This window comes from Gracilinanus agilis, chromosome 2 (assembly GCF_016433145.1).
Source record: "Gracilinanus agilis isolate LMUSP501 chromosome 2, AgileGrace, whole genome shotgun sequence".
Lineage (NCBI taxonomy): Eukaryota > Metazoa > Chordata > Mammalia > Didelphimorphia > Didelphidae > Gracilinanus > Gracilinanus agilis.
The window spans coordinates 235,535,751-235,559,584 of NC_058131.1; the positions used below are offsets into that span (position 1 = coordinate 235,535,751).

The 23,834-nt window shown below is 36.6% G+C and overlaps 1 protein-coding gene across 1 annotated transcript in view; it reads right to left on the reverse strand.

Moving 5' to 3' along the window:
• NCOA1 (nuclear receptor coactivator 1) overlaps window positions 1-23,834 on the reverse strand; it is a 228,160-nt gene that overhangs the window by 7,878 nt on the left and 196,448 nt on the right. The window contains exons 17-20 of the mRNA XM_044663767.1: window positions 19,149-19,250; window positions 8,635-9,037; window positions 4,969-5,143; window positions 1,247-1,421 (exon numbers count right to left, since the gene is read on the reverse strand). Of these exons, the coding sequence (XP_044519702.1) occupies window positions 1,247-1,421; window positions 4,969-5,143; window positions 8,635-9,037; window positions 19,149-19,250 (855 nt within the window). The remainder of the gene's footprint in view (window positions 1-1,246; window positions 1,422-4,968; window positions 5,144-8,634; window positions 9,038-19,148; window positions 19,251-23,834) is intronic.

Sequence of the window (23,834 nt, forward strand, 5' to 3'; positions counted from 1 at the left end):
CTCAGTAAGATGGTAAGAAAGATAATTACAAAGGTCAATTCTAATATGTGATTGATATAATCCAATGATCCTGAAAGTTACATAGGTTGAGAAAGCTGAAATCAGTTATAATCTTGCAAACAATGGAGAGATAATTATATCATTAAATGTCAGCTCCATCTGAAGACTTAAAAGTATTAGCATTACATTCAAAACTATATTTCTGCAGGATTTTCTCTTGCTCTATTCCTTTAACAATTGAAATCTTAAATCTTTTTTGTGCCACAGATCCCTTGGGTGGTCTGGTGAATGGATCCCTTCTCAGAATAATGCTTTTAAGTCCATAAAATTCATAGAATTACAAAGGAAATCAATTATATTGAAATACAGTTATCAAAATATTAAAATTTCCAAGTTCAGAGATTCTAGGAAAAGAATCCCTGTCTTAGAAGTAGTGTAGAAGCAGGCTAGATAAATTCTCTTAGATATATAGAAATAAAGCAAGTCTCTAAAATGATTTCCAAAATACCTCTTTCCTGAAGTATTGAAATCTAGGGACATGTGGCAGCACTGTATTCTTATATTACTGTAGTATAGGCATTTTTGTGTGTGTGTGGAGGTGGGGGAGGTCTGGACCTGTGATTTTATCAGTATGGAGAACTCCTAGGTATGGAGACTGCTTCCACTCTGATGCAGAATATAATGCACAATCTTCTGTAATGCACAACCTTAATTGTCTGGGATACTGAGAGGTAAAGAATTGCGCATGTGTATATATAGCTTAGTAAGTGTCAGAGGCAGGGCTGAAATTCAGGTCTTCATGACCCCAAAAGGATGCTCCTCTATCTACTTCAATTTTGCTGTTTTTCTTCAGATACAACATAAATATAAAACGGATACATCTTATACCTGAGAAAGACTTGAAGAAAAATGCTACCATGGTATCAAAAACACCAAAATATATAATGGCAAATAATTTGAAGATCTCTATAATATCAGCATGCATTAGTTAATAATAAATTTAGAATAACAAAACCTAATGCACAATAAAATTCATTTCTTCTACAGTGTAAAGTCATAGGAAAGTTCAGGATATATGTTTAAGTGTAAAATTTAAAAAGCTATTTATTATTGTGACCAAAGAGAAACAAAAGTCAATCATAACCAGAGTGTAACTGTTTCTGGGAACAAACAGACAAGAGTGATAATTTAGAGAAGGAAAAAGGGTGTGCATGTGTCAAAAAAGAATTTATCCCGAAGTACTAACCTGCTCAGAACACACTGTATTCATTCCTGGCATCTGCAATGAACTCATCTGCATCTGGCCCATCATAGGGTTCATGTTCTGGACATTTGTGTTTCCTCCTGCCATGGATACGGTGATGCTCATGTTGTTGTATACTCCTGGCTGTGCAGGTGCAGGCTGGGTCTGACTGAACATGCTGTTAACTCAAAAACAGTCTGGATTACATACCAGGCGCCTAAAATTGGGAGAATATGTCTAGGTTCTGGTTCTTAATTGGAAGATGGCACTTGGAATACCAAATTTTATTATCTTGGTTTATAGGAAAAAACAAGAACACATTACAAAGGATTTTCTACTTTATAGGAATATAATTCACACCTAGTTGGGACTTCTTTAAAGTTTAACAATCAGAATGAGAACTTCAAAATAAGGCACTAATGATATGGTGCTATGACATGGACTCTAAAGACAGCATTAAAGTGAAACCTTAGGGTATCATAACATTTAGAACAAATTTAAGAAAACAGGTCAAATAACTCAACTACAGTAGCCTTATGCTTAAATCCAAATTACCTGTAAGCCTTAATAATTCACCTAAAATCAATATTCCAAAATCAACTTGCCTCAGTTCAGGTGAAGCCAATAAAATTTAAATATCTGTTATGTGCAAGACTGTGCTAGCCAGATAAAAAACCAAAAATGTAATAATTCTTGTCCTCAAGGACCTCACATTTTCCTGGTTTGGGGAAATACAAGTGCAAATGTAAATATAATGTGTAATGTGATAATAAAGAAATTTAAAGAGAGCTCTAATAACTAAGAGTGGTAGAAGGGAGAGGCTTTGGGAGGGAGGTAGCAAATCAGCTATGATTTAAATGAAACTAGGATTCTAAGAGGAAGAAGGGAGGAATATTACAAACCAGGACAAGCCAACTGTGGAAATGTGTGGAGGTAGGGGAATGAATGTTCCATTAGCATGCCAATTTGATTGTAACAGAATGTATATGAGGGGGATTAACATAAAATAAGACTTGTAAAGGTGGATAAAAATCAGGTTGTGGAGGGTTTTAAATACCAGATTGAGGATTATGTATTCTTTACTAAAGGTGAGTGACTGATGATGATGTCAGATCCGTACTTCAGAAATATTAACTGACAACTGTGGAGGATGAAGTGAGGATAATAGAGGCTGGATGCAAAGAGATTAACTAGCAGGCTACTGTAACAGTCCAGATTGGAGGTGATGACAACCTGAATAGAGTTTGACCTTGGAAAAATGACCAACTCTCTGGATACCTCAGTTGATTCTAAAAATACTATAAATTACAGATTAAGAACTGATGTGGGTTGGCTTCTAGTAGTTTCTATATCTCTTCTTAAGACATACACAACTTTATCTATAAATGGTCTAATTAAGGCTTACAGGAGTTGAGATTTGTAATAGGTTAGGGATGGTATACCATCCATACCAATGAAAGGAAGCGCACATTTCTTAAATGTTAAAGATATCTATCTATCTCTTTTTTAACTCATATTTCTAACCTATAAGAAAGATATTTAAAACATTAGGGCCTATAGCATTAAAGACACACACACACACACACACACACACACACACTCTTCCATGAATTTCTGAGAGTAACATCCAATTCTCACTTAAAAATTACTTGCTCACTAGTTTTTCCCCCATCTTAAAGTTTTGTGTTTATACCAATTCAGGCCTTTGTGTTTCTATCCTTAATGATCTAAGATTTCTTTTTACTTAGTTCTTATTTGAATACTCAACACTAAAGACCATAATTCTGATAGCCCTTGCCTTTCATTAGGGAGTAGTTATGGTTTAAAAAATATATAAAAAGGTCAAAAGCATAAGACCATCAAACATGGAAACGAAATGTTTAAAAAAGCCATGAAATCATATCAAAGTTTTAAAAAGTTAATAAAATAATAAATTCAGGTATTAAAAAAACACCTTAGATTAGGAAAATACCATGCATTGACATGCTGAAATGTGTAATAGGATTAAAATACTTGATCGTTAGACAGATAACTCCCTAGGAACGCTTGTTTATGGCAAGCGATTGCCTTTGATGTTAAGCAAAACTTTATTTGACTACCACACCAATGCAACTACCAACAATTTGGAAATAGGTCTTGATCAAGGACACATGACAAAACTAGTGGAAATGTGCATTGGCCATGGGTGGGGGGAGTGCGGGGGGTGAAGGGGAAAGTAGGAGCATGAATCATGTAACCATGTTAAAAATGAATATTAATAAATGTTTAAAAAACAAAAACAAAAAAAATTAGATATTGAAAAAAAAAACAAAAAACTTTAGTTGAGTTGGTTTTAGATCAATTGGGCTGCTCCCATTATAGTATCTTTACTTGTCTGTTTTTTCTGAAGAATGAGCTGTTCCACAAAAATAAATATTCCAAATAACCGAAGCTTGCTCCTGGAAATTCTACAACTTTAAAAAAAGTTAACCATTTTTATGTGTATCTTTAAAAAAATGCATCAAACTTTTCTGCCTTCTCAGAGAATAATGAACATAATGTATCTCTGGGCCTACTGATGTTAAGTCAGAATTTTTAAAATAAAAAAGCCCTAAATAGAGAATGAAACATCTCCTACTCTCAAAAAGCTCTCATCCTAATGAGACAGGCAAATGTATGCAGAATAGATGTGAATTAGAGGGCAGCTGGGTGGCTCAGTGGATTGAGAACCAGGCCCAGACCTGGAAGGCCCTGGGTTCAAATCTGACCTCAGACGCTTCCTAGCTGTGTGACCCTGGGCAGTTAATTAACCCCCATTGCCTAGCCCTTATCAGTCTTCTGCCTTGGGACCAATACATAGTATTGATTCTAAGGTGGGAAGGTAAGGCCTAAAAAAAAAAAAGAAGCTTGGTCCTCTAAAAGGACCAAGTTCCTTGAAAAGTAAGAAGAGTGACTAAGTGTGAAGGCCTTACAATATAGTGTGAAGTGTATCCAGTGAAGTGTAATGTGAGACAAAAAACATAATGACGTGTTAATTTACAATTCTAGGCGACTATAAAACTGAACATTCCTATTTATCAAATATAGATATTATGTTGGTTAATCTTCATTACTATTCTTATTAGGAGATACTATAAAAGTCTGACTAGGAAGGCAGAAAGAAATTCAGTCCACAGAGTTAGAGCAGTTCTATAAAACATCTGGAGCTTATTTTGAATTTTCAATCTGTCTTGCTTGATTATATCCTTCCTAATTGCTTTTAAACTTGTTCACTTTACCTCAACTCTAAAAAAGCCTTTCCTTGATCCTTCTACTTCATTGATCAACTTCTTGAAAAAACAGGGTTCCATTTTCTTACCACACTTTTTTCCTTAACCATTTACAGTATGGCTTTTACTTTCATCATTCCACAAACTACTCATGTGTTACTAATGACCCATATGCTTTTATTCTCTGAAGCATTTGTTGAACACTATTGACTTTTCTTCGCCTCCTGCATATATGTTCCATTGCTTTGGTTTTAGAGATACCTTATTCTCCTGGTTCTTTTCCTACCTCCTTGCCTTTCTTCCCATCTCTTTCTTTGGAGTCTGATCCTCTTCCTGTCTGCTTAAGGTGGACATTTTCCAAAGTTCTGATGCTGTACTCCCCTTTTATATTTCCCCAGTCCTTGGACAGCCTCAAGCATGCTCATGGTTTTAACGCTAACCATGCAACTGCTGACAACTACACATCATCACTCTTACTTGTTATTGCCCATTGCTCCTTGTTGCCAGGTCTTCATGTCTGGTGACTGGTAGCCTGAAGTGGGCTGAGTTTGTTGCAGCATAGGGCTTTGGGAAGGAGGAATCTGCAGTGACATCATGGGACTGCCAGGGCTCAGAGACGGAGTAAAGTTGGGTTCACCTTGTTGACCTAATCCTGGAAAAGGACAAAATGTTTTCTATCATGCTCAAACTAGATTGAAGGTCCACTTAATTTTTAAAAAATCATTGTTCAAACACTTTATATACACACATAAAAGTCTTTTTTAACATAGTGAATAAAATGAGAATTGTAAAACTATTGTAAGGTATTCTACAAAGAAAATCTTCCCTGAAGTTCTGGTCTAATGTTCATCCTACAGTGAAGGTGGCTCTGGACGCTTAAGGTAAAATGAAAGGTATGCCCAATTCTACCAATTAGAAAGGCTCTGAGTGTGAGCCTATGACAGCCTATCATCCAAAGAGTAGCTAACTGGCAGTAAGATAATGGCTGATTTCTGCCAGTAAATAGTAACTGAAATGAAAAAAACATTTATTAAGTAGCAACTATGTGCCAGGTACTAGGGTTTCAAAGACAAAATGAAACAGAAAGCACATATTCTTCTGGATGATGACATGTGTGTATCTCTTTGTGTATATATATGTATGTATATATAGCAGGTATGCATGTACTCTCTACATATGCATGCATATCTCTCTCTCTCTCTCTCTCTCTCTCTCTCTCTCTCTCTCACACACACACACACACACACACACACACACACTGTTCCAAAAGTTTTATTGCAGTTTTAATCTTTAGTAGCTCAACAGCTAAACGAAATTCAAGGCTTCAATATAGATTAAAACTCCAATAAGAGTTTTGGAACTCCATATATTTATATACACAAAATTATTAGAGGGTAATTTGGAAGGGGCAGAAAAACTCATGGCTGGAGGGTACAGATCAGTAAAGTCCTTTTAAAGGTGATACTTCATTTATACTTTAAGGCCAATAAGGGAATACAATACAGGTATGGGAGACAGCTTGTGCAAAAACAAGGACAAAGAAAATGGAATGTCATTTGTGAAGAATAGGAAGGCCAATCTGCCCTGTATGAAGGGGAGCAAGGTATAAAAAAGCTAGAAAGAGCGACTAAATCTTCAAACACCAAACAGAGGCCTTTGTATTTAATCCTAGAGGTAATCAAAAAACTAGAGTTTACTGAGAAGGGAATATCTTCTGGAGAAATAACACCAACAGCTGTGTGGAGGATAGACTGGAGAGAGGTTATTTGCATGAGAAAGGCTAATTAAATTAGGGGGCTAATGCAATAATTAAAGTAAAAGGTGATAAGGGCCTGAACCAGGTAGTGAGATTAAGCAAATAACCTCTCCTCTCTTGGCCTCAGATTATGGTGTTTGTATGAATGAAAAGAGGCTGAACATGAGAGATATTGTTGAGGAAGAGTTGATATAACCTGACCATTAATTAGATTTGCGTGAAATGGGAGAGAGAAGAATTAAGGATGATTCTGATGTTATGAACCTAAGTGGGAAATGATGGTTATGCCCTGAAGAGAAATAGGGAAGTTGGTAATTATTTGTTTTGGATATGCTGTGTTTGAGATGATTCCTAGTGGAGATACTCAGCAAGAGAATTGGAGTGCAGGACTAGAGTTAAAAAGAGAGATTAGGGATGCATACAGATCTGTGAGTAATCTGTACAGAGATGAGAGTCTAATCTTTGGGAGTTGACAATGTTGGCAGAAGAGACTATATAGAGAGAAAAGGGATTAAGGCCCAAGATTGGGCCTTAGGAGTAATACCCACAGTGAGGATGGGAAATGGATGAAAAATCAGCAAAGAAGACGGAAAAAAATAGCCACATGGGCTGGAGGAGAACCAAGAAAGAACGATATGAAATCTCTAGGCGGAAAGCATGGCCAACAGTGTTGAGTGCTGCAGGTGTCAAGACAGGCAAGAATTGAGGAAAGGCTATCAGATTTGAATATTCATTGAATATATTCATTCACTCTTTAGCTAACTGCATTGTACCCATATTTTTTAGAACATTTAAGTCTAAAAAAAAGAGATAAACATCAAAGACAAATTTAAGTCTAAAAAGAATCTCATTCAGATTCCTAATACAATAAAATCTGGTACAGAGGACTCTTAAAAAAGTGAACTAAATGAAATTAGTATCGATATATGTAATACCAAATGGCACATAAATCACCTAGGGCCTTAATCATTGCCATCCAAACCTTGAGGTTCTAGAGGCAGAAAATTTAAATAATGAGAAAGGCAGGGAATGGGAATGGTTGACTTCCAAGATGAATAAGGGTGCATATACCAGCCAGTATATATACCAAGCAAGTAGTGGTCATGAGTTTATCAGGGAAAACCTCTGACCAATTCCCTTCAAATAAATGTAATGATGTTCATTTGAGGGAGGTTTATAATCAGAATCATGGATTACCAATATGAGCATCAATGGTAGAAGACACACTACGGGTCAACTAACCAAAACTACTTTCTTATAGATGAAGAATCTGAGGCCCAAAGTGACAAATAATTTGCCTAAGCTTTTATGACTCTTCAGGGGAAGAAATTGTTCCATTTATAAAAATCTCTGTAATACCAGGGCCTAGCACAGTACTTTGATAGGCTAGTTTGTGGCAGAACCAGGTCTTCCAATATCAAGAGTGCCTTACTCTTTTTACTATACTATCATTTCCATAAGAGTCATGAATATAAAGGTACAACAATAAAAAAAGCAGCAGCATAAATGTGTAAAATAAAATACACAGGATTATAAAGAGAAATAATTATAATAAAATAATCAAGATATGAAATACTTCAGGTTCACAAGCCCTAACTTTTATTAAAGAACCCTTGCTCTTAGACAAAAGTTACCAGATTTTCTCTTCTTGGATGACTTCCTACAACTCACACCATGGCTCTGACAAAAATAAACTGGAAAAAGATTTCAACTAAATTGGGGAGAGCAAAACTTTGTGTTTTGTCCAGAAACAGTAAAACAAGTTAACAAGAAAATAGATTAATCAAAGAGGACAACAGGGTCAACCTTGTGAAGACAGAATATACTGACAATCAATCCTGTTACCTCTACCAACAAATAACTTTCAAAGCTCTAAGGTCTCCATCAGTTTGGAATTCTTTATTATCTAAGACTGGTACTGTAATTTGTCAGTTTGATGAATGGCACTCTTTAATCTTTTTGTAAGCATTAGCTCCTAAACAGGTACATGACTAATAATGCTTGTGGTTCCATAAGTCCCCTAAATGAATATGAAAATAGAATAGTAAAATAAAATTGGATAATCACATATGGTTATTAAACTTATTTTATAAAAAGAAAAAAAGAAGTTCATTATCCTCTATATGCATAAATTCACCTTGTCCACAGGGGAAAGCAAACAAAACCCAAACCATCAGCTCACAATTATTACTATATTTTTCTAGTTAAAAAAGATTTTCCAATCACTTCTGATACATGATGAAATACAGTTGGTTATACATTAATTTTAAAACAACCAAAATTTGGCTACAGTATCTTTTCTTTAAGACCTTATTTCCTTTCAGATTTGGGGCCTCTGCTTTTGAAAAAAATTATATAAAATTAATATTAACGTATTGCCCTCATACCTGATCCTGGATACTGGAAGACACTCTGCTGCATCTGAGGATTGATTCCAGTACCAAACTGTCCTCCAACATTCCCTGTCATACCTCTGTTGACCATATTGTTGCGGCTCGCCAAGGACGCCTCAGGATTTGATGCCAGCTGTGAAAATGGGCTAGTGGAGGTGGGAGGGGTTCCTGGGTTTGTACCATAACTAGAAGGGTAAGGAAATTGCTGTGGAGCACCCTGAGGAAGACGAGAAGTCCCCATTTGAACTGGGAGACCAGATGAGGGAGGGAGGCTGTTCCCAAAGCTTTGCTGTCTCATTAACAGAGCTCTCTGCTGTTGTATTAGCTGCCTTTGTCGATGCTGTTGACTATATAGTTCTCGCTGTCGCTGTGCCAACATCTGGGCATTCAGGGGAGGCTATAAAAGAAAATAAGGTTAATGTTAAAATTATCATAATTGTTACCTACTAATACAAATACAAGGGGGAAAAAAGCTAAATATTTTCCAATAGATTATATCAATGACCATTATGCAAAGAAAAAAAATTCTCCAAAATAATTAGAAACATTTATATTGAATTTGCCTTTATTATCAATAAAATTTAAGTCAGAAATGTTAAAATGGACTTTGAGTATTGTATTTAAATTCAAATTTCTAATAAAAAGATGGAGAGATTTAACTGCAAAAGCTAAGATGTTGATCAAGAATACGGTTTTCTTATCAAGACTGACTAAACATCTCTATATAAAATTAAAATAGACCTGTAGCTTGAGAAAAAGAAATCCAGATTAATCCTCTTTCACCTGAGTAATATTGTAAAGCCCCTCTTTCCCATTTCCCAACTGTCCCTACCTGCCCAGATTCTACAAACTGAAAGTATTTAGAGAATTCTTTCTATATACTGAGAAATTTCATCAAGAAATTATGTTTTCAAACATAAAGGACAAACAGGAAAAAAATAACACCCTTCAGCAATTACATATACTCTATCTATTCCATGGGAATAGATAGAGTATATGTAATTCCTTTTCTCAGTGCTGTCATCTGCTCTTTTTCATTATAAGTCAATCAGAAATCCACAATTCAGACCTAATAAGGCTATTATTACTTTTAGTGAAGGAGAAGAAATAGAAAACTAGGCAACAAGGAGAACTATTCAGTAATTCAGAACACTACTAAAGTTCAGCATGGTAAAGTAAAATATTTTTAGTTCTAGAGTTGGAGAGCCTGCTTTCAAGGCCCATTTCTGATACTTAAGCTTATATGTGACCATAGGTAACCTAAGATCAGAGGAACACATGCTAGAACTTGTTTACCAAGTGATAAATTTTTTTTCCTGCCAAAGCAACTTGTTAGTTGTTGTCATCTAGTCTTATGATCTGCAACAGCAGAAAAAATACTCACATTAATGAAAACATGATCCTTTAAAGTACTTAAAGTGAAACACCACTCCAAAGTATTATAGGAACCTTAATGGGGACTTCTAGTATAGCTTATAACTACAGAATTGTGAACTAGATTAAAAATGGTGAAATTAAGGTAAAACACGTTTGCAGTCTATTGAAAGAAGCAAGTCATGTCATATGCTATTGAGGAAACTATCACTATTCAGACATATAGTAATATTAAATCATATACCACTGAAATTAAAACTTGATCTATGTATTTGTGTGTGTGTGTGTGTGTGTGTGTGTGTCTGTCTGTCTGTCTGTCTGTCTGTCTGTCTGTCTGTCTAGAAAGAGATAATTTTTATGAGTTTAAATGGAATGAGTTTTCCTACATCCCAAGTATTGCTAGATGAGCTAATCATACAAGTCCTGGATCTATAGATATGAGAGATCAGACTCTGGACACATGTTAACCTAACCAGTGATGGCAAACCTTTTAGAGACTGAGTGCAACCCTCACTTGGTATGTGAGCCCCTTGCCTTATCCCATACAGGGGAGAGAGGAAGCGCTCCCACTGGGCTGCTGAGCTGAAGGGCAGGTGATGAGAGAAATGTCCTCAGGTGCTCGAGGAGAGCAGCCCCTCTGGCATGTGTGCCATAGGTTCACCAACACAGACCTAAGCCATAGGAGGAGGAGGAAGGAAAGGAGTTCCATTACTACCACTACCACCACTATTGCTCCTACTTCTAACACCATTACCAATACTCTTTCCCTTGACCTCCTTATGACTTTGACTTCCGCTGGCTTTTTCTAAACAATGTGAATACCTCCAGCTCACAATATTGTCTGGTGAACTATGGCTTAATGTACTTGCTACTATAAAGAAATACACATTTTTGGTCTATTTTAGGGAAAAGAGAAAGAACTTCATTTGGTGTTCTAAAAGGAGACCTGCCAGTCTCACTTTCGAAACTCACTTTCAATCTCACTACATATATCTATTAATAATTTGTTATCTCCCTCTAGCCTCCTTCCAGAAACTCTTTTTATGCCTGAGAAGCAACTGTGGGTACCAGAAGGTACAATGAATCTGGAATCCAATACTTGGGCTGGAGTCCAGCCCACCACTTATCTATTATCTGAGCAAATGATAACCTCCACCTGTTTCCTCATCAGCAATAACATGAACTTTGACATACTTCAAATAATTTGTTGTGAGGATCAGATAAAACACTTTGTGAACTGTATAAATATCATAAAAAAATCAGTGTTTTCATTTGATAGCCATTTATTATGTCTAAATTTCAAAGGTTCATCTTTAATAAGTCATATGCTACAACTCTAGGTCAGAGTGACAGAAATATAGTATGTTGGGAAAAAGAAGCAAGGCAGAATAGGAGAACAAAGGATCTAATGGAATTTGTGGAGTACTGAACCTCACGAATGTCTGGCCCCCAAAATCATTAATGTAGACCCCTTTCTCAAAAGAGCATTCCACAAACATCTCTTTATTGTAAAATAAAGGGTTAATTATGTCACTCACACATTGAGTTCTGACTTTTAAATTGGGGCAAGGCACCGCAATATTCAGGAGGTGCTTTCCATGCTCAAAAATTAGGAAAAGCAAAGGAGATAAAAATAATTGTTCACACTTATGTGAGAGTAGGTTAATGGGTTTCCTCCCACCCCTAAAACCCTTTCCTTTTCCATCTTAGAATCAATTCTGTGTACTGGTACTGTGAGTGGTAAGGGCTAGGCAAGGGGATTAAGAGATTTATCCAGGGCCACACAATTAGGAAGTCTCTGAGGCCACATTTGAACCCAGGACCACCCTTTCTCTAGGACTGGTTCTCAATCTACGGAACCCACCTAACAAATTAATGGTTACAAAACAAACACTTAATGGCTCCAAACTAAGGAAGACAAGTATTATTGTCTTTTTTTTTTTTTAAGCTAAAGTTCAAAGACATTCAGTGACTTACTTACCCCATGATCCCATAGCCACTAAGTGTTAGAAGAGAACTCAATTTCAGATCTTAAAATGATTGTATAAAAAATAAATAAAATAAAATGGTGGTAAGGATGTAAATGAGAAAACCACCACAAAACAATCAATAGTGAATTTTGTAAAATTATTAATTTTACATGGCCACAAAGAGTTATGAGAAGATACCCACACCAACTTCTTTCCACAGGTGTGGAACACTGCATATATTTTCAGGCCTTTTTGGATGTATTTATCAGTTTTAAAGTTGTTATTCTTTTATTTTTTTCATCTTAAAATAACATTTGTTATAGAAGATGGTTCTTTTGGAAGAATGAGAAGGATCCTGGAAAAATTTTTGGTGATGTAAAAACAAAAGGCACCAGTAAAATTTTATTTTTTAACCAATAACACATCTTATGATTCTAAAATCAAGTGTACTTTCTATTATATTGTGTTGCATTTTAAGAAAGTGGAAGTAGAATTGCTCGTCAGCTCAGGGAGGGGGGAGGGAAGAGGGGAGGAAAAGAATATGAATCATGTAACCATGGAAAAACATTCTAAATAAATTAATTAATTGATTAAAAAAAAAAAAGAATAATTTCTTATGGGGGGGGGGGGGGGAGAAGAATTACAAGGCAGCAGCTAGGTAGCTCAGTGGACTGAGAGTCAGGCTTAGAGACGGGAAGTCCTGAGTTCAAATATGACCTCAGACACTTCCTAGCTGTGTGACCCTGGGCAAGTCACTTAACCCCCATTGCCTAGCCCTTACCACTCTTCTGCCTTAGAACAAATACACACTATTGATTCTAAGGTAGAAGATAAGGGTGAAAAGAAAAAAAAGGAAAAGAATTACTGGGTGAACCTACTTCTAAACACAACTTTCTGACTCAGCCCCTACTTCTTCCCACATTTAAGGTTCTTTTTTTCTCCCTAGACCTTTAAATTCTTAACTAGTCTATTAGTTCTCAATTTTAAATCTCACTTATGTTTCCCAGATTTGTAAACTTCCCATATAAATTTATATTGAATGAAATTTAAATGTGACATCTTTCCCCTTTTTCCATACGATACCTAAGTGCTTATTTGATGTGTGCTGCCTAAACTAGTCTATCTTTCTCCTTATTTCTTGATCTTCCTGTGCTTGTTTTTCCATTCTATCCTTTCTCCCCAGTTCTTTAAGGAATGCTTTGTTCCAAAGACTTCTCTATTCATTTATCAAATTTTGGTTTATGCATTAAAGTGCATTATATCCTAGCAGAATAGGCAAGAGATAAAGTTAAAACTAATCACCTAAAAAAAAAAATGAAGCCAAATGGACTTTAGGCTTGACTTCTCTTAAAGAAAAATACTTTGGGAGAATCAAAGGCATAAGTAAGAGATTGTTTATCAGTAATGTTTCCACTACCTTGATAGGATAAGCCAGGGTTAGGAGGTAGGACCCATTCCATAATGGTAAGTAGATGGTTTTTATCTGCATTTCTGGGCAGAAACAGCTAGTTTTCTGGTTAAAGCTGTACATATAAGCTCTAGGGAGGTCATGAACTAAATTTCTTAAGAGCTTCTTAGATGACTCCTTTTTTGGGGAAAAAGGAGGGAGCCCGCTCTTGGTGAGTTCTGCTGATTTGAGTGCTGAGAAGTCAATGCCATAAGGAACCTAAAGCCTTTTTGTAGGATCTAGCTACACAAAATGGAGAAGTGTTTTTGCATAGACTAGTACCATTTCTGTTTTTGTTTCTTCAGAGAGCTAAAGGAGAGGAAAATGGCCAAGATGAAAAGTGACCCATGTCTGCCTTTTGACGCAGGCAGCCCCAAAAGGAGTTGAAAGATATAAAGAGCATTAGAAGAGGTTTTCATTAATTCTTCTTTCATCTAGAGGTTATAAGGCCTAGACGATGGAGCTGGAATATCATGGGATTCAAGATTTATACAATGGTATAAGAGAATACAGAGTTCAATGTTTGAATCAAGAGTATCACCAGATGTGAGTTCGGATTACCTGGGAAAAACTAGGTAGAAGGTCAGGATGAGAGGAGGGACTTTTGACACCCCAAATTAGATCTGGGAAAAAAGTGAGATTTCTTGGCAGAAATCACTCAAGGAGAGCTCTTTCACTATTTCTACTTTTTATTCATGTAAGGTCTAGTTAAAATATCAAGGGCTATTCTGTTCTGATCAATAGAACCTATAGAACAGACACCAGCAATGGTAGTTAGTAGGCAGCTGAGTACTGTCACAAAAGGCAATAATCAGCTTAAGAAAATTACTAAGGAGGAGGTAGCTTATTTTGAGCTTGGTAGATTTTATATGCTAATGCTAATTATGCCAGCTGCTTCCTTCTTTTCCCAGAGCTGCCATCAGAGCCCCCCAAAGTACAGTGCCAATAAAAGGGCACTGGATTTATAGTGAAACAAGTTTGTGAAGGTACCTACCACTTTACGCCTTAAGACTCCTCATCTGTAAAATGAGGAAGTTAGATCTGATTATCTCTTAAGGTTCCTTCTAGATTTAAATCATAACTGCACGACACTGACAACCCCATGTCCTATTTTTAGGTTGCTTTCCCTTCTCTAGGTCACTTTATATTTAAGATTGCTAGGGGAGTCTGCCTTTTATGCTCTCATAGTACATTCTCCTTTTCTCCATAAATCAAAAGGAATAATGGGATGTAGAAAGGTTATGTAACTGGCCTAAGAAAGGAACAGAGGATTTTTAGTCCTTTAACCAAGGAAAGAACACATGAATAGTTTAATGGGATCAAATGAGATAATATCTGTAAACCACTTGGCAGATTTTATAGAAATGCTTATTGCCTTCTCTCATTTAAAAAATGTTAATGGGGCAGCTAGGTAGCTCAGTGGATTGAGAACCAGGCCTAGAGACAGGGGATCCTCAGATACTTACTAGCTGTGTGACCTTGGTTAAGTCATTTAACCCCCATTGCCTAGCCCTTACTGTTCTTCTGCCTTAGAACCAATATACAGTATTGATTCTAAGTTGGAAGGTAAAGGATAAGGAAAAAAAAGGTAACAAAACCCTAAAAAGAAAAGATACTCCAAGTGTACTGATTTATAAACAGAGAAAATCACCAAATTAGAATGTATATGTCCCTAGAGAGATGCTTAGCTCATTATGGCTTTAATGTTGTGACAATTCTGTGTTTGTGTATGAATGTCTAATAATAAGAGGTGGGAAATGCTACTTCCCAGATTGAACAGAAAAACCTGGACTGTATGTTCTGTTGTTACTCCCTCCAACAGTACAAATTAAAATTGGTCTCATCCTGTGCTACTCTTGTCCATATAAATCCTCATTATGGGAAGCCCTCTAAGTTGTTAGGAGCCTTTTCCTAGATCTTGATATTGTGCAGATACCAATGGAGTACACAGACTGCCAAGTGCAGAAGTGTCAAACATAAAGTCCACAGGAAGTTTATAACACTCCAGAGTGTGTACTGAATAATATTAAAATGCAATTGGGAAATATTTAGAAAAATAAAAATGTAATAAAACTTAGATAAGGCTAAAATGTGGTTGTCTATGCCACCTGTGACCTATAGGGATCCTTGTGTTTGAAGTGGCTATCTCTTCTTGCCACAAGAGAGGTTCAAGCTTTGGTCACACAGTTCCTTAATGATATTTTCCACATTGTGACCCCTGAACCATGGTTTGTTCGTGACATGATATAGCCTATTGATACCAGTAATGAATTTCTTCATTGTTCTTTAGGTTACCTGGTTTTAATGACTCAATCCCTTACTAGAAACAAAGGTCCAACTTTTTAACACCAATTTCTTTCAGTGATGTTATATGGCCATCAAGAACAGAATTATCAATCTCCAAATAATTAAAGTTGCATGTAACTTTAAGGGCAATAAAGGAATTCATGACTGACACCAATAAGCCATAGCATATCACCAAAGCTTTTGATTATATGGACTTTTGCTAGCAGGGAGATGTCTGCTTTTTAGTATGATGTCCAGATTTGCCATAGTTTTCCTTTCAAGGAGCTTCATTTAATTTTGTGGCTGTGATTATGGTTGGCTGTGATCTTTGAGCCCAAATACATAAAATCTAACACAATTTCCATTTCTTTTCCCTCTATTTCCCAGGAAGTTATGAGACCAGATGCCATGACTGTAGTTTTTTTAAATATTAAGTTTCAATCAGCTTTTACACTTTCCTTTTTCACTCTCAACAAGAGGCTTCTTAATTCCTAAGTACTATGTTAGTACCTCCCAATCACTAAAAAAAAAAAAAATACTCATATATATATATATATGTATGTATGCCTGAGGCATCTGTGTATTCTATAAAGGTGTGTCTTGTTTTTAAAACTCTGAACAACATTTTCCAACATATTTTTCACCATTGTCTCCCATGATCATTTCCATACTAAAGTTATAATATTAAAGCATATGTTAATTTAGTTTGGAAACTCTTATTGAATTCTTTGTACAATTTCTCAATTTTCTCATCCTCTTAAACAGATGATGTAAAACACTGAAGGCAGCTAACTAAAAAGGATCATCATTGATCTATATCCCTTTTCCTCTTATGGCCTAAGCACTACAGCACTTGTGGGCTGGAGACCATTTCCAACTCCAACGACTGAGATCTGATTTTCTTTCAACAAGTGAGACTGAGTTATATTCTTTTCCCTGAATTATTCTTCTCTTGCCTCTGGTTTCCCTCACTCTCATCCCAAAGCTCCTGGTCTAAAGACTCTGTGAAGAAGTAAAATATAGGATAATATAGGACTACTGTGCTAAGGATAGTACGTGTCTGACTCTTTTGGGAAAACACCATTTAAGTCCCCAAATTGCCGTCACAGTCTGGGGCATCTTTCTATATAGCTGAAACTTACTACACCCCCTACCCCCAGTTTCATTTAGAAGTTTCATTTAAAAGGGCTAGATAAGCCATATCTTCTCTCTTCTCCAGCCACACACCTGGATTTTCTCTACTATGTCCCCCAAACTTCTTCAACCTGGAAGCTCATTCAACCTCTAGACTACTTCACACTGTTAAAAATCTTTCTGCCCCCATGGCCTCTCTCTGGTTGGCTCCTTTTAGAAACTCCATTTTAAGGAGGAAGCTCAGGTCACCTCTGTCTTTATTCTTCTCCAGGCTGCATTCCTATCTCTCTAGGACTTTCTCTACAATGGCTAAGGTAAGATATAGTCATTTCCAATCCCCTATTTCCTCTCCAGCTCCTTCATTTTCCTTTTATGTTTTGTTTTTCCACCATTAGAATATAAGCTCCTTGAAGGCAAGGACTGTCTTTTTATTTAAATATTTGTGTGTCCAGCACTTAACACAAGGCCTGGCACACTAATAATTCTTAACTTGTCTGAGTAAAAGCGTCAAGAGGAAATATTATTAATCACATCTTCTGATAGTATGTTCATCTCTTGTTCCTATAAGGATCTCATAATGCTAATAGGTAAATTAACATAGACATATTCTACAATCTATGTGATTCTTAGTTACTCTATTTCTTTTTTTTTTTAGCCACTCTACAACTGTCATAGAAATGGAAGGGGTCACCATAAGACAGAGAGATATTAATATTTTTCTGTTTCATGGGCTGCCAATAATTCAGTCAAAAACTGATCTACTTATGATCAGGCTATCCATATTTATTAGCAAGCCTGGCCCTCAGAAAGCAAACTCAATCTGCCTTAGAAAATGTACCTAAGCTTTCTAGGATGAGAGAATCTGCCAGACCTTGTGCTCCACTGTCAAGATCTTTGATAATAATATTAATAGCTCACATTTATTTAGCACTTAACGGTGTGTGTGTACGTGTATATGTATATATGAGATTTTTATATATTCATATATATACATATACATGTATATATAATCTCATTAGATCTTTACAGTAACCCAGTCAGACAAATGCTATCCTTAACTGTTTTTCAGAAGGGGAAAATGGGGATGAGAGCTGTATAAGTGATTTTGCCATGATCACAGTTATTTATTTAGTGTTTAGACCAGATTTGAACCTGTATTTTCCTCACTTTGATTCTAAGGTCACCTCCATGAGGTACTAGGACTGGGACTTTTGCAGATGGGTACAGGAGGCATTTTACACACACACACACACACACACACACACACACACACACACACACACACACACAGCATTTTAGAGTAATTATCATATATATAAATTTAGATATTAATGTAGAATATAGAATAGACTAGGTTAGGGGGCAGCTGGGTAGCTCAGTGGATTGAGAACCAGGCCTAGAGACAGGAGGTCCTAGGTTCAAATCTGGCCTCAGACACTTCTCAGCTGTGTGACCCTGGGCAAGTCACTTGACCCCCATTGCCTACCCGTACCACTCTTCTGCCTTGGAGCCAATACACAGTATTGACTCCAAGACGGAAGGTAAGGGTTTAAAAAAAAAGAATAAACTAGGTTTCAGGGTAGTACTTAAAATAATTTAAAATAACATACTATTTATTCCTGGACTTAGTAAAAAAAATTCTTTCCTTAAAACTTTGCCATCTAAGTTCAATTTAAAAACAAAACAAAAAGTAAGATGCATCAAATAGGTTAAAATTGTTGCCTTGCATTGGGCATAAAATTCCTTAATTTCTGAATTGGGAAAATTCACTGACAGAAATGTTCATATTCTTTCATTTATGGCTCTCACAATTTTTTACTTAAAGGTGAAAGACACTGTGACATAGTGAATAGAGAAGTTGGCCTCAGATCAGGAAGGCATGGCTTCAAGTCTCACTCTGGACATGTTGCAAAGGCAAGTTGCTTAGTTCTGCAGCTCTGTAGGCAACTCTCTCTAAGACCTCAAGTTGCAGAGAAGGGACTAAGCTGCAATAGTAGGAGCCTCCTCATAAGGAGTTTCTTATATCTGTTAAAACACAGGACTATCTTCCCTGCTCCAAAAGGGGTAAAAATGATCTATTCTGCCAACCCCAATCAAACAAACCCCAAAAACCTTTACCAGAAATAAGAATGGTACTGCATCTGACTAGACAACAATGAGAAACAATATAATTATTTTAAACACCACAACAAAGTTATATTGTTAACACCATTACCATTGAGATGAGTCCAAGCCACGCTTGAAAATCACAGCTCTGAGTAATAAATGCTAACGACATGTATTTATTCCATCATTACCTGTGGCGTGATCTGCTGTTGCATGCCTGACCTCATATTAATGCCAACGGGGGCAGATGCTGCAAACTGGTTTAAGATAGCCTGCCGATTTTGGTGTATCAACTGGAGAAAGACAGGGAGAAAATGAAGTAACTACACTGCTACAAGGAAACATTACGTAGCACAGCCCAATAGTTAGAAGGGACATTTAATTTAAACTACTTGGTTAAGGAAAATTAAATGTTTTTGCAAAATCTATTTGCCATAAAGAAGTAAATACCAAATGAGCAAAGAGAAATATGCCATATAGTAGGATATTGGAAAATAAGTGGAAGAAGTATTTGATGATTTTTAAAAGGGCAAAATTTCAGAAAATCAGAGAATTGGTTCTGGAAAGGATTGTAAAGGCTATCCAGTCCCACTTCTTCCTTTTACAAATGATAAAAACTGAGACCCAAGGTCACAGAGATAAGGTAGTTAGTAGCAGAGCTGAGATCAAACTCAAAAACTCCAAGTATAGTGATCTTTCCAAAGTACTCTGCTTCCTCCCCAAAACTTATAATCTAGAAACACTGTTCATGCACTTACACACTGCTATTATGTCTCTAAGTCCTCTCTTCAAAACTCTGCAATATGACTTTCAATCTTATAATACAACTAGAACTTCTTTCTAAAGTTACCAAAGATCTTTTGTTACAACTAATGGCCTTTTCTCAATTCTCATCCTGCTCTACACAGTCTATGACAATACTGATAATCCCTTTTCTCTAATATATATAATCTCTCGTCTTTTAGTTTTTTGTGATTCTGCTCCTCTCCTGGTTCATATTGTACTTGCTTGACTATTTTTTCCAGTATTCTTTGCTGGATCATTATCTAGTTCATGCCCATTAAGTGTGGCTGTCTTTCAAGGGGTTATCCTGGGCTATTTCTTCTCTTTATGTTACCTTGGCTTGATGAATTCATCAGCTCCCATAGGTTCAATTATAATTTCTACACAAATAACTACATATTTGTAACACATATTAGAGATCTTGATATGCTCCAGCCCTAGTTTCCCAAGTTACAGTCTTATATCACTAATATTCTCTTGGACATATACAAATAGATGTCCCATAGGCATTTTAAACACCACATGTCCAAAACTGAACTAATTATCTTTCTTCCTAACCTTCTTCTCTTTGAAATGTCCTGATTACTATTGTGGGCCCTCCTTCCTCAGTTACTAGGACCACAACCATGGTGTCATTGTTACTCATATATCCAATCTGCTGTCAACTCTGGCTGTTTCTATTTTTCCAACACTGCTCATTTACCTTCACAGTCACCATATGGGTATAAGTCCATATCACCTTATGGCTAGATGACTAGAATAGCCTTGTGACTAGCCTCCTTGCCTCAAGTCCCTCTTGGTTCCAATCGATCCTCCATCAGCTGACAAAGTGATTTTCATAAAACACAGGTCTGAACATGGCACCTTCCCATTCAATAAACTCCAGTGACTACCTCCAGGATCGGAGATAAAATTCATTGGCTTTTAAAGCTCTTCACAACCTGGTCCCTTCCTACCTTTGCAATCGCCTTATATTTATTTACTCTCACTTCTATACATTCCATAATCCAGCAGCACAACTCTGTTCCTTTCCCTGACTGTCCCCTGACTAGAATTCTAAGCCTTCCTCACTTCTACCTTCCGGCTCTACTGGCTTCCTTTTAGAATTAGTTAAAATGCCATCTTTACTAGGAGTCCTTTTCTGGTTCCCTTACCACCCCAGCCAGAGCTAATGCCCTCCCTCTGAGATTATTTTCCCATTACATCATACACATACCAAATGTAAAAGTTTTCATTGCTGTCTCATTAAAAAAGAGCTCCCTAAGGACAAAGGCTTGTGTTTTCTACCTTTTTTGGAATCACTAGCACTTAGCACAGAGCCTAATTCATATACTGTAAGTAGCTAGTATATGTTTTGTTTTAAACCCTTACCTTCCATCTTAGAATCAATACTGTGTATTACTTCCAAGGCTGAAGGCCTAGGAACTAAGGCTAAGGCTAGTAAGGGCTAGGCAATGGGGTAAGTGACTTGCCCAGGGTCACACAGCTAGGAAGATTTGAATCCAAGATCTCCTGTCTCTAGGCTTGGCTCTCAATCCACTGAGCCACCCAACTGCCCCCTTAGTACATGCTTTTTGAATGATCCCTACCCTATACACATATCCTGTGTTGCTAAACATGGTTTTATTCAATGAATGAAGACAGAAAAAATTTCAGCTTCTGATTTTGTAAAGCTCTAAGAGACTCCTGGTAATTAATGTTAATTTCCTCCTCAGACATGAAAAAGTCTAAAATTAAATGGAGTAAGATGGTGTTATCATCAAGGAAGTACTTATTCCCTCATTTAACTCATTATCTTTGGACCTTAGTTTTCTGCTCAGTGAAATGAATAGCTAAAGTTATATGTTGTTCTAGGTCTTTTCCAGCTTTAAAAACCTATGATTCAGTCCAAGTTGGTATTTGTGAAAGGGCTGAAAAGGTTTCCTTAACTGGAAAGAATTAAGAAAAGAGCAAACTACTAAAGAAAAAAGACCACGGTTACTCTGAAAAGGTCATCACTCAAAGACAGGAGTTGAATAACAGATGTATTGCCAGAAGTAAGTAATCCAGGAGGTTATATAGACCCCTCTATCCCAGAATGTCTTTTCCCCTAGTGAACTATAGTAAATATCCGTGTTCAGAGAGGAGTCTATAAAGGCATAAGAGTAGAATGAAAGCTGCATACAATCACTAAACCATTTTGGAAGGATTTATTCACTGAAGGTTAATTTTTATTTTGATTTGTGAGGGTAGGAGAGGGGATATCTAGTTAGAACTTAAAATTGATAATTGGAGACAAAATTTTTTAAAAACAATAAAACCCTGGACAAATAAGACTTTGAGTCATTGTGGAATGGGGCAAGATTAATATTGCAGAAAACAACAGCATTTCATAGTTAAATGTACTTTGCAGGTGGTAATGGGCATTTCTATAGTTCCATGGGCTATTTCTGAAAACAAAATCATCACTTCATTATTCATTGGAAAAATAGGCATGCATATATTGTCAAATCTTACTTTGCAGGCTGATTCAAGACCTAGTTCTTACATGAAACTTTTTGTTGACTATTCCAAACCATTGTGATTTCTAATTCCCCACAGCATTTGTTCATCAGTGTTTGACATCATTTAGTTTATCCCTTGATCCTGATGTACCAACACATAAGGTAAAAAAAAATCCTATCACAAGATTAATCAGCTAGTTTTTATTAGGTGCTTACTAAGTAACAAACACTATAGAAAGGCTGGCACTTGAAAGAAAAAGCAAAAACCATTTGAGCCTTCAAGAAGCTTGTATCAACAGAGAAAGACAATATATTTTTAAAGCTATCTACAAAATGCAAAGTAAGTTGAAAGCAACTTTATAGAAGATGCCACTAGATGATGGGGAGGGGCAGGAGAGGTCTCCTGAAGAAGGTGGCAGTTGAGCTGAGTCTTAAAGGAAGTCAGGGAGTTTAAGAGGCAGAGTTGAGGAGACAGAATAATCCAGACAAAGGGGCCAACCAGTGCAAAGGTAAGGAGAAGAAAGATGCACTGTAATGTGCAAGGAACAGCAAGTAGGTCAGTATGACTAGTCCATGTTGTTTGTGGAAAGAAGTATAAGAAGACTTAAAGGTAGGAAAGAAGTCAGGTATTAAGAGGTTTACCAAATAAAGAAGTTTATATTTGATTGAAGAAATAATATAGAGTCTCTGAAGCTTGAGTATGTTGATAATATGGTCAGATTTATTCTCTCGGAAAATAACTTTGACAGTTGTAGGGAAGTGGACTGGAGAGCAATTAAAAAACTTTTGCAACAGCTCAGGTAAAAAGTGATAAGGGTCTGAACTAAGAATTCAGCAGTGTGAATAGAGAAAAGGGGACACAAACAATAGACAATATAGTATTTTTGCAAATAATCCTAGTGACAAGGGTCTCATTGTTCATAAGGTAAACTATTTCACAGCTATAAGGGTCTAGTTGTTAGAATGTTCTTATGTGAAGTCAGAATCGCTTCCCTATAAAAGCACTTAACATATTTAAAGATAATTATCATCTCTAAGTTTTCTCTTTTTTAAACTGAAGAAATTTGCTCCTTTCACCTCATAATTCAACAAATTTTTAATGCACATTTCCCCCCTTCCTTTGTTCCTCTTATCCCACACAAGATGGAAGTACAACAATGACTTATGAGCTGGATCCTAATGCTGATTGGGCAAGAAAGTTTAACCAGCTCTCATTTTTTCCAACTTGGGCTGGCTTGCTAAGCTTTCACCATCCCAGAGATTCCAACTCCCAGGATTTTACTTTGTTGGTGCTGGACTTAAGGGAGGACACCTGGTTGGCCTAAGGGTTATTGAAACTCAGATCTCCCAAATTCAGGTGAGCCACAAACCTCAGCTTCTCCAGCATGAGGAACTACAGGTGTGCACTCTCCCTTCCAATCTCCCCCAGCCAAGGCTTGTTTTTCAGACCCCTCATCATACTGTCTGACATTTTCTGTTTTCTAAGTTTGCCAATTCCCCTCTTAAAGCAGATGCTGGGAATGAATAACTTGTCTATAAAGTCTAGAGTACCAGGCCCGAAGTGAGGAAAATCTTGAGCCAAGATTCCCACTTACTAGCTATGTAATCTTG